The sequence below is a fragment of the Penicillium coprophilum genome (assembly GCF_028826855.1).
Source record: "Penicillium coprophilum strain IBT 35676 chromosome Unknown utg000002l_segment0_segment1, whole genome shotgun sequence".
NCBI lineage: Eukaryota > Fungi > Ascomycota > Eurotiomycetes > Eurotiales > Aspergillaceae > Penicillium > Penicillium coprophilum.
In genome coordinates this window covers 696,668-711,943 of record NW_026622722.1, presented here as the reverse complement: position 1 = coordinate 711,943, position 15,276 = coordinate 696,668, and the positions used below count along the sequence as shown (strand labels likewise).

At 48.7% G+C, this 15,276-nt stretch overlaps 6 protein-coding genes across 6 annotated transcripts; 3 read left to right on the top strand and 3 right to left on the bottom strand.

Moving 5' to 3' along the window:
* Positions 1–776: 776 nt before the first annotated feature.
* N7500_002308 (sulfate transporter family protein) lies at positions 777–4,186 on the bottom strand (the record flags this gene model as incomplete). The annotated part of the gene is made up of 4 exons (XM_056673454.1): positions 777–2,237; positions 2,288–2,487; positions 2,540–3,883; positions 3,955–4,186. The coding sequence occupies 4 exons, from the start codon at positions 4,184–4,186 to the stop codon at positions 777–779; spliced, it is 3,237 nt and encodes a 1,078-aa protein (XP_056533979.1).
* Positions 4,187–5,154: 968 nt separating this feature from the next.
* Positions 5,155–6,024, bottom strand: N7500_002307 (DNA replication protein PSF1; the record flags this gene model as incomplete). Its single annotated transcript, XM_056673453.1, has 3 exons — positions 5,155–5,248; positions 5,307–5,827; positions 5,950–6,024. The coding sequence occupies 3 exons, from the start codon at positions 6,022–6,024 to the stop codon at positions 5,155–5,157; spliced, it is 690 nt and encodes a 229-aa protein (XP_056533978.1).
* A 1,106-nt stretch (positions 6,025–7,130) lies between these two features.
* On the bottom strand, positions 7,131–7,505 carry N7500_002306 (2-oxoglutarate and iron-dependent oxygenase domain-containing protein; the record flags this gene model as incomplete). Its single annotated transcript, XM_056673452.1, has 1 exon — positions 7,131–7,505. One exon carries the CDS (start codon positions 7,503–7,505, stop codon positions 7,131–7,133), a length of 375 nt encoding a protein of 124 aa, XP_056533977.1.
* Positions 7,506–7,702: 197 nt separating this feature from the next.
* Positions 7,703–8,260, top strand: N7500_002305 (uncharacterized protein; the record flags this gene model as incomplete). Its single annotated transcript, XM_056673451.1, is given in 4 exon segments — positions 7,703–7,920; positions 7,950–8,037; positions 8,053–8,109; positions 8,189–8,260. Coding segments are annotated over 4 exon segments (435 nt in total), but the record flags the coding sequence as incomplete, so codon positions are not given.
* Positions 8,261–9,975: 1,715 nt separating this feature from the next.
* N7500_002304 (uncharacterized protein) lies at positions 9,976–10,746 on the top strand (the record flags this gene model as incomplete). The annotated part of the gene is made up of 1 exon (XM_056673450.1): positions 9,976–10,746. The coding sequence occupies one exon, from the start codon at positions 9,976–9,978 to the stop codon at positions 10,744–10,746; it is 771 nt and encodes a 256-aa protein (XP_056533975.1).
* A 3,022-nt stretch (positions 10,747–13,768) lies between these two features.
* N7500_002303 (uncharacterized protein) lies at positions 13,769–15,005 on the top strand (the record flags this gene model as incomplete). Its single annotated transcript, XM_056673449.1, has 2 exons — positions 13,769–14,858; positions 14,926–15,005. The coding sequence occupies 2 exons, from the start codon at positions 13,769–13,771 to the stop codon at positions 15,003–15,005; spliced, it is 1,170 nt and encodes a 389-aa protein (XP_056533974.1).
* Positions 15,006–15,276: the final 271 nt, after the last annotated feature.

Below are 15,276 nucleotides of genomic sequence, written 5' to 3'. Positions count from 1 at the left end.
CAGCAGTATCCTCATCTGACACAGTGTTCGCAAAGAGTACGGTGTATATTATCTTAGGGTAGAGCACCATGGCTTGACATCCTGGGTAGCATTCCGTTGGGAACTAAAGATCTGGTAGTCAGTCCCGTTCCATGATCCAATAGCTTCGATTGGGCTCAAAGACTTCTTGCAAGGCTTCAATGTCTGCACCGCGAGAAGTGAATCCTAGACAGCGCCCCCAGAGTCCCCCTAAGCCATGGGGCCATGCCTTGAGAATGTGTTTGTTGGTCATTGATCCTCTATAAGCGTTGCACATTCGAAGTGAGTGTTCCGCATCGAGTAATTCACTCACACTGACAACTAAATCCTCGCGGGGGAAATCTTTCCCCCATCCCATATAGCTGTCGCATATCTCCGGACGGCTCAGGGGTGATGTCTTTTGGCATTTTAACACTGCTTTTGGCCCTGCGCATTTTGAGCTATATCCTGGCACTGGCGATTGAGGCTGGAATGAAGGATTCGGCATGCAAGAAGCCATACCGCCCTGTGATCTAAGGTGACTATAAGGTCGACGTCCGCCCATCGGAAAGGAGTGCCTCGCAGATCGCTCATAGTGCGGTGACCTACTTTGTAGAATCGTAGAGAATATCGGTATGCATGCATGCTTTAGCTGCTATGTACGAATGAATATGTAAACCAAAAGGGCCGGGTAATATAAGCTTTAAAAAAATGAGGCCCAACTCACTCAGATGACCACCAAGCTAGATGCGAAAGGCCAAAAGGCCAAGAAAACAAAATCAAGCTGCCATCGTCAAAACATACGAGGTGATACTATCCATGCGCTCAGTCGTCAGCTTCAGGCTAACAGTCAACAGCTCACGAGCGATACGCGGCTCCTGATCCTGCAACGCCTTCCACTTCGCTCCCGTTAAACACCAGGCTACACAATCGCGCTCGGCCTTGACCGTCGCCGTGCGCCGCGTATCACTGAAGAAAGGCAGTTCGCCACACGGTCGACCAGCGACAATGAGCTCGAAGTACCGGCCTTGTGGGAGGTCGTAGCCAGCGCGCAGCATGCCCGACTCGAGGAGGTAGAAAGCGCGCGGGATGTCGCCTTCGTGGTACAACACTGTACCAGCAGGGTAAGATTCGCGGGAGAAATAGGCGCAGGCGGGGAACCAAAAGTCTTCATTTTCAGTTGAGAGGCCTTGGAAGGTCTGGAGGAGGAGGGGCAGTGGTTGACGCATAGCAGACCATGCAGGGGAGGCCATCATTGTTGTTTCGTGGGCTTGGATGGTTGAGGTCGCTACGCGCTGTAGGTATTGACGGCGGGGTGAACTGACGACATTGTCGGCTAGGGTGGTGGGTTGAGGTCCTGAGGGCACGGGGACTGAGGCGGGGACTTGGAGGAGCTCGGAGTTTGCAGTTGAGTCGGTGGGTGTGGAGAGTGCTTCCTGGTGGCTGTAGAAGACCTTTAGGTAGTTATTCTCACAGAACTCGAGTGCCGAGTTAAGGTCTTCGAATATAGGCACGCCGGACTCTGGCTCGAAGAGTCCTACGTTTTGTAGGGACTTGCCTACGTCACCTTCTACATTCAAGCCGGAGATGGCTGTTTGTACGTTGCGCTTTCGGAGAACACGGTTGATGCGGGTGAATGCTTCTGCAGCTGAGAAGTCAAGTCCGTAGACCCGAGAAAAGTCGAGAATGAGGAATCGAATGGGACGTCGGTCAAAAGCTTCCTCCTCGATCAGGCCACGCATGGTGTTCTCGACATTCACGATGGTTCCAAAGAAGAGATATCCACCAAGCTTGATGATCAGGGTCTGCTGTCCAGCTTCCCGTAGGAATTGCTGTTGAATAGGAGGACGTCGGACGGTCGACCCGGAAATTTTGCCCGAGAATGTTGCTCGAATGGCGGACTTGCGAGAAGTCTGTACCACAAAATTCATGCAGGCCAAAATGATCCCAATGAAGATTCCCACCACGAAGTCCCAAGCGCCCATCGTAACGACGATAATGACGACGGTTAGATATTCAAGCCGGGTAAGTTTTCCCCAAGTGTCCACCAATGCCTCTTGCAAAAGCTCAATGCCCAACAAGAAAATCAAGGCTCCAACAACCATAATGGGGATATAGCCGATTATGACTGGGCCAATGACCATTATGCCGGCAGTGGCTGCAGCCAACATCAGACCGGCCAACCGCGATGATCCGCCACTTGCGATGAAGAGAAGACTATTGGTGTAGACAAGATAATTCTACTTTCGTTAGCTCATTAACCACGGCCCTATATATGGCGGCCACATACCTGAATGCTTCCTGCAAATCCGGACAGTGCATTCGTCACGCCATGTGCCACGAGCTCTCTGTCGACATTGAGATTGTCTTCGCCAGTAGATATACCGAGCGCAGGTACGTTTATTGGCACATGAAGCACACCAAAGAAGGTTAAAGCAAACATGGCCGGGATTGTCTCACCAAAGGCGGTCCAATTAACCGCTGAGAGGTCTGCGAAGAATTAGCATGGCAACACCCAAAGTATTGCAGCCAATATACTCACCATAAAGGGTATAGAAATGATACCACGGATTATTCGAAGTCGGGGCATCGAAGACCCATCCATTGTGCCGCAGAGCACCCATAGAGATCCGGGCGCTTAAAATGACAATGTAGAAAACTGCGGCAACAGCAATAAAGTATCCACCAACAAGGAAGTTTGAGCGAACAAATCGTTTGAGAACAAGAAGGCCAATTGCAAGGAACAGGGGTACCATCCAGAGAGGAAAAGTGTCAAGCTGGAAAAGTTTCTGGATCGTGGGGAGACTGTACTCAAAGGACCCGGGAAGCCGGGCTGAAACCTCCATTCCGGTTTGTAGAAGAAAGTAGCCCACACCACCAATGCACCCGATGAGAATATGACGGGGAAAGAATCCAATGAGCGAGCCTAGCCCACAGACACCCATTAAGAAGAACACCAAGCCGGTAAGAATCGAACTGACCGAGAAGGCTAAGATGGTCGTTGCGATCACTGATTTTGGGTTGTCCTTGCCAATCGAATTCATGATAGTGAAAGCCATCTGGTGGAAAAAGGGTACTACTTCAATCATTTCACTTCCGATTCCTCCTTTGAAGATCGAGCCTCCACAGGAGAATACCACTTGGGAAATAATGGTACTGACATAGAACATTGAGATACCATCAGTTCCTAGGTGAGCGAACAGAGGCTCCCCCAGAGGAAACAAGATCATTCCATAAGACAGGGCATCAAGGATGTTAAGAAGTAGTCCCAGCAATACGGCAGGAACCAGACTGGCGGGGTATACCACAGCCTCTCTCCATATAGCTCGCTTATTCCATGACTTTGGATTCGACAGTATGCGAGTATAGTGGGTGGCAGATGAAACCCCTTTCCTTATCAGGGTTGGAGGCCGTTTGACAGCAGCCGTCTGGTTCTCGACGTCACCTGCACTTCCATAATTTTGTGTAGATTTGGATCGTGGTTTGGACAATAATGAGGTGTGCTCATTGTCTCCTTCGGGTTCCTCATGGGTATTTGGCAGTGGGGGAAAAGAGGTATCATCCGCCTCGGGTTGCGTGACCTGGTCCTCCGCCGTATCCGTCAATGGACGACGAATCATCTCTGTCAAGGCCGAAGAGCCTGAAGGCGACGTAGGATCGATAGAGGGATATCCCGGCTCCAACAACGCCTCCCCCGTGTCATTATGAGAGCTTGTAGCTTCATCCTGGGAGTAGCTTGCAGAATTTTGGCTGCCGTGGAATATATCAAGGCTGGGAGGTAAGCCGGGCCCGTCCCTTAAGAGGGATTTCTTATTCAGCGAAAGGCCATAGGTAGCGAGTTCAGCGGTCTGGTCACGGAGACCATCTGAAGCATAATGAGCCGGGTCTACGATAGGTCGGGGTTAGTGAAAAAAGTCACGCAGTCTCTCTAATGGTACATTATGCACAATGACCCACCCATATTGTTGTTGAAGGACCGGTGGTAAAATGAACGGGTAGGTGTTCTCGTTGTCGATCCATTGTAACTGGATGATTCCACTCCCATTGGACCGGGCGGGCTGCCTAGGTTTGCATGTTCCACCAACGTTTCTGACGGGGCGGTACCCTGGATATCGCGGTCAAACAACAGATTGCGTGACAGTGCTGATGCGCGAGAGTCGCGGCGGCCGCGAGGTTGCAGCACCCCCATAGTTTTTCGCGCAATTGCCGTGCAACCAAGTGATAGCGATGTTGAAAAAGTTGAAAGTTCCAAGGTTGGAAGGTAAACGGGCCACTAGCGTATGGGGCGACCGTTTGAGCAAGCAAATGACGCAACCGAGATGGGCATTGCACAGAAGGCTCAATGGGTTATATGTATAGAGAGAACCAGTTATCAACACAAATGTGAATTAGCAACAGGATAGAAAAGGTCGAAGTACCGGAGTTTTTGACTAAACATTCCTTATCTCCTAGAAGGCAAGCTAAACCACATCCGGACTGATACAGATGAAGATAGTGAGAGGTGGTCCGTGCGGTGACTAGGGGAAAACAGCCATGTGGATAAAAACACTTAACCTGTCCTTACAAGGCCTGTCTCTTCACTGGGATTGACTTTGGACTAACTTGACTAACTCGACTAACTCGATTTCTGAAACTAACTATGCAAGCTGAAATAGTATGCAGCAAGCTGCAGCAAGCTCCAGCTCCGCAGTCGGACATCGCGATACGCATGATCGGCATTGGCACCACACCATAAGCCCTGTTATTCCTTGCATAACGCCATAAGCCAATGAGCAATCCACGGGTATGGTCATTTGCCAACATTCACCGGACATCTTACACGTCCGTAGCTTGGTTAATCCTCGCCTTTCCAGAGTGATTGTCTAATGGCATCTAGACTCTGCCCCGATTGACCTTCTACCGTGAGACTAATATAGCCCTAGAGAATAAATTCAAAAAAAAGATACATGGATCAAACCAGCAGTCATACACAAGCACACTCGTGTCACACCATTGCAATGCAGAAAATCATCATTTTAGCCGTTAGCTTTAGACACGCTAACGGCGGGGGTATCTCAAAATACATGGTCCCTTCATAAAACCACTGTAGATAGCCAACGCCAATTCATGTTTGTACTCGTATAGAGCCCGAGGAAGCCAGGTAGTCCCGACGCAACTTCAAGTCAACCGCTCCAGGAAACCCTGAGCAATCAGTCGTTCCACATCACCCTGACGAACATAGAGCTGACTATTCTTGGTCAAGTTGATCACACTAAGCCCGAATTAGCCACCAGATCCCCAAGCAATGCCATAGGGGGAAAAAAGCTTACCCATATTCCGTCTGAATCTCACCAGCGTCCTTTAACACTCGTACATCAATGAACAAATCTTTCGGCGGCTCCAGTGTCCCCGTCAAATCAACATCCGTCCACTGGCCCTTATACGCGGCAAGCATATCCCCATACTGGCGAAAATACTCTTCTTCCTCGGGACTCAACGAGCTATGCCCGCTTTCCCCGAGAGCAGTATGCTGAGTCGCCCCACTGTCCTCGGACGGCTGCTGTTGTTCGAGGATATCCACTCCCGTCCAGCACAACTCCTCGAGCTTCTCTGTGCGCACGCGGTGGTAGGCAAGCAGACAGCGCTTATTCCGGCGCATGCACAGGTGGTCGACGAGTAGCGCGCAGGCGATAGCTGGGTCGGCGGAGGGGTTAAACCCGCCCTCGAATGGCTCTAGGAGGCGGGTGACATCACGGTCGAGATCGCGGACTTCACGGGTCACCGCACGCACGATCTCAGTTTGGTACGGGGGTAAGTGGGCGAGGGATTGGGTGCGTTTGGCGTGTTGGACCTATCGCGGGCAAGGTGTTGGTCAGCGGGTCATGTTCTGTTTTTCCCTTTGCTATTTGGCGGTCTGGGTCTGGGTAGGGATTGTAAACACCCAGTGTCAGGATCAATATATAGCCCACGTACCAATTTGTTGCCGAGTTCGCCGTACATGGTGGCCACGCGATCGGGGTCCTGATGAGGGACGCGACTTGGAACCATTTCGGCGAGCGCCAAGATTGGCTCTTAGTCAGGTGGAGCGATCGGCGCCAAGGTCAAGTATAAAGTCACTTTTTGAGTAAAGGCTCTCAGTCTTCGAAAGGGGCAGATGAGAGTTAGATCGGAAATAATAGTACTAAAGTGCACAGCGTAGAGTTGAAGTTCGAGAAGACAATTGAAGAGGAGGACAAAGAGCAAAAAATTTGGAAAAAGTACAATGGTTTCAATTCTGCGCCGCGTACGACTCTGGTGAAAAGTGACCAATTGCCATTGGATTATTCCTAAATCATGAGAGCAAGCCAATACTCGAAGATACTATCAATACTGCATAGAAGCCCTCATTTGGTTGTATTCAGCCTGTGTGATTGGCTCATACTTTGCAGCGCCTTCTCCAACACATGGAATACATTCAATCACCGAGTCAGGATCCGGTGCCATGAAATACGGAATAGAAAACCGTCTGCGAGTTATACGGTCAACTCCTTCGAATCTATCTGGAGTATGCGGCAAAGTGACTCGATGGCTGGTAGACCTAAGAATATCTATGCAAGTCAGCGGTTGAGCGGTGGGCACATCAAAGGCATATCAAGCGACAAACCATTACTCCACCTCTGCAAAAGATCGCCCACATTCATCACAATTGCATTTTTGATAGGCGTTGCAAAGACAAACGTCCCCGGTGATGAAACATCCTCGACTTCCAACCCACCAGTCATCTTGGAACAGCAAGGTAATCGAGCTCCAGTCTGTATGTGCGGGGCATCTGGCTGCATGCTCTGTCTCAATTGCTTCTGCCGGAATAGGCGGGTAATGTAGTAGGCGCAGCTGGTTGTTATGACCCGAGTGTTTCTCTAGCAGATGGTTCTCATCTAACTCTAATCCCACAGCAAGCGCTTTTAGGACTTCCCCTCCGACACGGGAACACTCCCAGTAGAAGCGGTGCATGAAGTCACGGAAACCAGGGAGACTGTGTTCGGGCAGCCATTGATTAGGCTGATTGGTATTGCTGTCGCTTCCTATGTCATAGCTTTCCTATGGCAGGTCAATCCATGAATTTCAGAATTGTGTTATACATATATGTAATTGGTGCTGGTTCGAAGGCATGAGACCTATGGATAAACACAGCGGAGTCTCACTTTTATGTCTGGAACTTCCCTCAGCTGATCCGCCTTTTTATCGTCCTTATCGATGCTCATCGCCTGCGACACCTTCTCCAGTCCAGGCCAAGAGTACCCTCTGTGAACCTCCCATCCCTCTGGGTGGGGCGCTTTGAGTTTCTCGTCTTGGGGTAAATTGAAGAATAGCTTTGACCAGTTGAATGCCTCGTCTAACGTCGATTCTGGCAATGAGTGGTTGATTATGTACACAAATCCCACTTGTTTGCAAGCGGCGACAATTTCTCGCGCGATTCGCAGACGACTTGACTCGGTTTCCCAGCTGGCAAAGTCCACAACAGGGATGTTGGGGGACTTGGCGGACTCCATGACAAATTGAGGCTAGGTTCTACCTACCCACTAGTGTAAGGGTCAAGAGATTGCTAGGACAAGAAGATATGAGACAAGAGATGAGAAGAAAAGAAGAGAAAGGTAAGTTTCCGACATACCGCCCCTTGGTTGTCAGGCACTGAGGTACAGTACATGTACCTAGGTATCTGTGGATTTCCTTCTCTGATTACCTAGGTAGTTTTGCCTTCTGGGGGTTGACGCCCCATTGTTTGAGTCTTCAGTTATTGGTTCTCAATAATATAATATTGCCCTCTAAACCTTACCATCACGACTCATGGGATACCACACCGCAAAAATTCCTCAACATCGAGCTGGTGTTTGAGGTTATTGCTCCGCGCCTCAATGGCCCCCTCGATTACGAACGCTGTGCGAGTTTACACAACTACCTAGTCACGTATGGCTGGATGGCCCGCCATGCGCAAGAGACTCCGAACTCGTTGAGCTAGCTAGTCAACCATTGGTTCTCGCAGATGAATATACACAGGCTGTGCCCGAACGAGTCCGTCCATCAGTGAATTTTTCCTAGATTCGATATTCTCGCAAAGGCTTCTTTTACTGGGTGAAGACTATTTCAATGGGCTTAGTTGACGAAATCTTTCCAGATGAGAACAACGACATATACTATCTAACGATTTATCATGATTTAGAGCACTGTACTCAAGTTAGGCTCGCATTGTGTCAGTGTCGTCTATGACCAACAGCTGCACCGCGCTGCTTTCCCAATGACCCTTTAAATTTTGGATAGCGTGCATCCAATCGACGAGCGCAAGGATATGTGGTTTTTATTGGAAACAACCCTTAACAGCTGGATATCTTTGCTTCGAATTGGTAGATCCATGGCCGATTCGCCCTCTGGCGAAGCGCCCGAAGACTTAACGAAGTCGCGTTTGCTTATCGGGTTTTGGTCTTGGCTTCCATATTCTCCTTGTTAGGTTGATACTACTGTGGCTGCTATAGCTCGTTACTTGGCGGTTATCGAAGCTAGAATGCCTTCTGTGCCGCTCTCGACAATCTCTAGAGATACGCGGCTTTTTACAAACGTAAATGGACATGCTAACGGTCAGATAATCTATCTGTGGGCTTGATGCGGCGCCTGCACCGGAGGAGTGCTTTATGCGTTCAATTCTAAAGAGAATGACGACTCCACATTTTAGAGCTACGACACCTGGCTTGGAGGCTCCACATGATACCATGGCTTTCACGGCACGGCATATGTTTATGGACATGCCTCGCGACCAGGAGGTATAGGGCAAGAACATCCTGCCCGTCATACTCTTTGCAGGTTGCAGATAGCAGTCGCACAGTCAGCTTCGGGGACATTAGATGGCTTTTCCTTGGCCAGAGAGATGAGGTATTTTCCAACGAGAATGATCCTATTACTACTGGGCTGTATAGTGAGTCAATACGCCGGTGCGAACCTGACAGTGAGCAGACGGGCTTCCGTCCACATCAATTTTCCCGAGTCTGTTACACAGCTCTTTCAACATGACATTTTCCATCCATTTGGTGACGAAATACGAGCTCAGAGATTAGAGAGACTGATAGAACGGTGGAGAGAGTTAGTCGAATGTGGTGTTTGGACGGTTGGAAGAGACGGCGTAGAGAGAACCATTGATAAATTCCATACGGACAGCGCTCGTATAAACTTGTATAATCTAAATTATGAATCGCTCCTGACTTGGTGAAATCCAAGAACAGTTTAGTAAAATAACAATATTCAACTACCTAGACTAGCATTGATCATTGGTACATACATTGCTGATCGATATCTGACCTTATCGATCTTCGAAATATCAAAGGTACTATAACAGCTTGCACATTGATTTCCCTGCCCACAGAGTGAATAGGTAATGATCCAAGACATATATCGTGTACTCCGTATCGTGTTTGGCATTGGGGCCTCACCGTAGGAACGTACCCAATCAGCCTAAGAATTTAGCTGCAGTAGGTAGTTGAATGCCGAACTGTGTCCCACGTTTTGTTTTACGGACTATAAACTAGTAATTATTGAAATTGTCTTAAACATATTACCGCTCCCCCGGCCATTAATAGAATTAATCTAAAAATTAATATAATACGACTTGTGCTTCGGGTCTAGAGGGTCGGGCTGCGGTTGCTAGGGCATCCCGGTGGAGATTTATGACCTGACTCTGAGAACTACATCATTTGTTCTTTAAACCCAGATCTTCTCTAGAATCTCTCAAATCTTCAACCAGCCCGTACTCAGGTATGTTTGAGTACCGAGTCCTCAATTACACCCCTCGCGACCGGGGAAAACTAATCTTACTCCTCCAAGTGGTTTGTTGACATCCGTGCCCAACCCCGGATAACGCCTTGAACGACGAAACGAAGCATGAGCACAATCCACTAGACGCACCCAAATCGACCGAAACCTCAAACCCAATTCCTCCAAATCGACCATTCCAACCCCCGCCCCCAGACCCCGAGAATGCGGGCTTCCCGGTGGATCTGGATTGCAGCCACATTCCTCACCTCGACCGTCCACTCAACAGAGACAGCACCCTTCACTAAAGCAGAGGAAGCCACTGCCAACAGACGAGCCTTCGAAGTCCTCCGCATCCTTAGAAGAGTCGAAAACAACTGCCCGGGCGGCTTCATCCCCTGCACTGAACTAGGCAACGCCAACGCATGCTGTAAGCACGGAACAAACTGTTCACGCGATGCCGCCAACAACATCGCCTGCTGCGCGAGTGGCGCAAGCTGTACCGGCAGTCTGACAGACACGAAGACGGCAGGTACAGGTACCGCCTTCATGTTCCCTAACGCCGCAACCGCAACCCCCACTTCTGAGGGCCGAGCAGCATCCGTCACCGGATCGACACTGGACGGCGCATACCCATTTGTTGTTGTTCCGACCGCTTTTAGAAATTCGGAGACTTGCTCGTCATACTACTCCCTGTGTGAGTCTGAGTATACACAGTGCACTGGTGCGCTGATGGGCCGCTACGGCGTCACCATTGGCGGCGCGGGAGAGGGTAAGACGGTTCAGGCTGTCACAGCTGCATCACAAGCGGCCTCTATTTGCTCGAGCTTGAGTGTGGATGCTTGCCATGGTATTAATTTGGGTTATTGTAACAGCGTCGCGACACAGACTGGTGATGCGGACGCAGCTGGAAATGATGCATCTCCTGTGCGGATGACGAGTCTCCAGGATCTGGTCTTTGGGCTAGCGGTTGGAGTCGCGGGGATGTTTATATGATTGACGGATTTGAAATGATATTTGCGATGTGTTCTTTTGTTTGTATATCCTTTTTTTCCCTGTGAATTTTCTATCACCATGTGGAGCGATCAGAAAGCTTTTGGAAGATACAATGTATATCGGGTTTAAGCTATATCTCTGCTGATTCAAAGGATTTGAATGAATTAGATCCGTCTTGTCTCCAATTCATCCAAGGGCTACTTATGTGTATTCATAATCAAATCTGACACAGTATCCGTGTCACGGAACGCCTCAAAGATGGGTTTATAGTCTGACCGGGTTCGGCGACAAGATCCATTCAAATATGTCCATACGTTGGATGCAGTTATATACATATATATAGTGCCGCGTGGACTGGCGGAATCTTGTCTCTTAGAGGTACTTGGCAGATCCGGGGCCAGATGAACATTTTTATTCACATCATATCACCGTTAGCTTCCACCTCTGTTCTCTTCTTCATTGGGGCGAGATGATTATTCTTCGCTCAGGCGTGAGAGGCGATCAAACGGAGGGATGAGATGCGAACAATCATATTAACCGAGTAATTAGGATCGCTCATTATCTTCTGTTTGATGCAGTATCAGGTACCGTGGAAAATTCTGCCCCTCTATCAAGCTCCATTGAACGACCACTTCGATTCATTGAAAATGCAAGGTGCTCATAAGTCTGCTGGATGCTCAGCGTATAAGAATAGTTGTAATTGAGATTTGGTCGGGCATTGGTGAGGGTCTCTTTCAATCTAGCCTGGGTTAGAATCCTATATGTATACGTAGATTGATTAGATGAACCATCTGCTCGTACCCGACCTCGGGATACCTAGGTAGGTATGCCCCGGTGGATCTATGGCGCTCATAAAGATTGATTCGACCATGGTTGAAAATATTCGCCCCACTTTGAGACTCGGGCTTCGAACGTCCGACGCGGATATCATATATCCACGTGACTTCCCAAAAGCGTAAGACCAATTAGATGCTGTTAAACGATCCACATTTGTATACCCTCAATATAGGATCTGTAAGAGTAAAAAAAAATAGGTAGCTTCTCTTTGATTGAGCGTGTCATCCTTAGTGCAGGGGCCATGCTAATCTTCTCTGTATATTTTCAGTTGACCATATGCCCCGAAGGGCGAAATATCTGTTCGTTCAGTTCACTAAAACCTCACTTTTGAGGCAGAAAGTGACCGCCTAACTAAATGGTTGGGTATGGCGGTTGTTTGTCAAGAGGGATTTTGTAAATTTGAATAATAGTTTGATTGGCTTCTTAAGTCGCAGATACATTTTTCTCACTGCGAGCCTTGTGTTTCGTACTAACATATATGTCAAATGTTTAGACCTGCGTTCAAACTGGCGAGCATGGAAAGATAATTGATGGTGCCATTGCTAATTGAAATTGAGTAGAATAGGCACTTGAGATATTGTTCAGAGCCAGTCAAGTCTCACCATCGTATCATGGCCTCACGTATTGGGAACCCGAACTCGATTCTACCATCTTAGTTACTCGTATCCGAAAATTCCCTGCAACTTTGGTTCTGTCCGGATTCCTTTATCGTACAGCACCTCGTGCTTGAAATTGAGGTTCTTGGTATTTGGGATCTTAGAACATCGCGAGGTCTTCCCCGTTCATCACATCCAATCCATATGTTGACTGGGTCATGTAGCCCAGTTCAGAATATGGCTCAAGCGTGCGCAGGCTAAGAATACCTCAAGGCTTTGGATACTGTCAAGGGTGATAATATGGTGGGCAGCGAGATCGTGGATAGTCTGAAGCTAGTTTTGAACGTGACCAATTTTGGCGATACAAAGAGTCTTATCATCCCTGCGTGACCTAACATAGGTACTTGTCTGATGATAAGACACTAGCTTCGGGAGTAACAGCAAACAGGCACTGCACCTTCAATGACGAATATGTTGGTGATATTATCGCTGGTTTTGAGCCATAGTACAAGCAACCAAGCCGTTAAGAAGTGGTTTCGCGACATACACCACTATTGGTAGTTAGTAATATCTTCATACCAATTAGAAGCGCGATACTCCTATCGATTCAGTGGCATGACAGAGTGAACATTTCTCCAACAAGCATTGCAGGGTCTCCCATGTAGTGATACTTCTCCATAAGAATGAACCGCCTGGGAGCTTTTGTGGCGGAATCAGTGAACAAACAGAGCCGATCTCTGGTCTCGTTCCACTAAACAAATTCATCAGTTTACAATGTAAAGACGGTTTGGGGGATGTCCCTTGGAGACATGAACTTCTGTAGGTCAGATTCCAATCCAGTAGCTCTCCAGGGCTCTGGCTGGAGATTTGATCGGATCTCCAGGCCTTTCCAAGGATTGGGCAATTGATCATTGGGCTGCCATTGGTGGCACAGAATATCTCCGACCATGACTTGCAATCTATGGGATTCATGGCTGCCCAATGTATTCTGTATACACAATTAGACTGTGTTACTTTTTTAGAGTCATAAACATCGAGCCTCTTGTTACCCGAGCCATGGCAATTCCAAAATGGCGGTGTTGGACATTAAGGAAATTGCTGCCATGCGGGTGGAGAGACCTGCGTTCAACCGTTGATCGCTTCTGACAGGACGCAGGGGAGGCAACCCAGGGCTTGTTATTCGAGGTGAAAAGAAGTGTTGGACTAATCAGGATTTAGTAAAAAGTATTTAATATGAAACCCCAGCCACCATGAAAATAAAAAAGAAAGCGGTGGATTAGGCGATTGGTAGGAAATCGGGTGGTTGGGTATACGGCGAGAGGCTGGGAGAGACACTGTGTAGCTAACAAACTGGAACACTCTCCTCTCTCGACCTCTCTCACTCTCTTTCATTCTTTGTCTGCATTCCGATCTCTTGACGTCTCAAATACTTGAGATCTTTGTTCACTGGTGATCTACAAAGATCGCTCGAGTATCCAGGTGAGACTACTGAGAAACATCCAGTCCAAATTACCACACTCTCCCGCTCGAGTGCTTTCACCATTGAGCTTCGGCAAACGTTGCCTCACTCTGCTTATTTCCTTTTTGCGATGCGGTCTTTATCCGTCCTGCCGGTGCTCTCAACACTTGTCCTACTTCTCAATTACTCGCTTCACACAGCCGCAACCCCGCTCGCGTTGGTAGCGAATGCAACGGAAGAAAACAGACTTGAGAAGCGCTGTGCAAATCCTTGCGGCTACAACGACTGGCTTTGCTGTGAGACCGGTCAGACGTGCAGTACCAACAGTGCCAAAGAGGCCGTCTGTTCAGATGGCGGTGGCGATGGCAGCGGAGATTGGGAATATTACACAACAACATATGTGCTCACCAATACCGACCTAACAACTATTACCTCCGTCTGGAGCAGCCAGGTTGCCGCAGCCACAAGCACGGGCACATGCAGATTCGACCTCGGTGAGACAAAGTGCGGCTCTACTTGTTGTGATGCCACGCAAGAATGCGCCTGGAATAAGGCTGGCGATGCGGGCCAGTGTGTCGCTGAGAGTTCTTCATTTGTTGCGACTGCGACAGCAACGGACGCAGGGTCAGAGGCCACGCCGGGAGTGCGAGTGACGAGTAATGGGGCAAGCACCGTAACTGCAACCTCAGCCCCAACCACAACGGAGGGATTCACAGCTCCGGTCGGAACGAACGGGGCAGAGTTGATAGGGGTTAAAGCCACAGACAGCAGCGGACTAAGTGGTGGCGCCATCGCAGGAATCGTTATTGGCAGTATCGTTGGTGCGTTCTTGCTGCTACTCCTCTGTGCCTGTCTCTGCTGCAAGGGTATCTTGGAAGGCCTGTTTGCAGCACTGGGAATTGGCAAGAAGCGACGCAGACAAGACACAACTTATATTGAAGAGCACCATTCTCACCACTCGCATGGCAATCGACCCCCTCCCCCTCCTCCTGCCGGCCGGCGAACATGGTTCGGCTCCAGACCAGCCGCCGGAGGCAGTGAGGTTAGCGAGAAGAAAGAGTCCAAATGGGGCTTGGGTACAATTGCCATCATTCTCGGTGCTCTTGCTCTGTGTTTGGGATTGAAGAGGAAGAGAGATAGAGAGCACGATGACAGCAAGACAGAGTCTTCCTACCCAAGTTCATACTACTACTATTCCGATTATTACTCGGGCACAGGGAGTAGGTTTACCCCCATATATCTTGGCAAACGAAATAACTTTACTGACCTTCCTTCTTTCACAGGTAGCCGAAGTTCTGACAGACGAACTAGGGATACACGGCGGTCACGACGATCGCGCACTCGCTCTGATCGTCCATGATATCTAACGCGAGAAGAACTCTCTCTCTTTGTCGCCCAGGGGACTCATTTCAACAACTCTGGTTTGATTATGCATTTATGGCGCTGAATTTATAACGTGACTAATGTACGACTACGACTTACACGATAATTGTTTTTGGGTTTTGATTTCACTTTTTTTTTCGATGTCGATATGAGAGAGTTATGGCACACTATGATGTACATATGAGATTATGAGCACAAACCTAACATGAAATGATTCTTGAACTTGTTGATTACTGCCTAATGAGTATTGATATG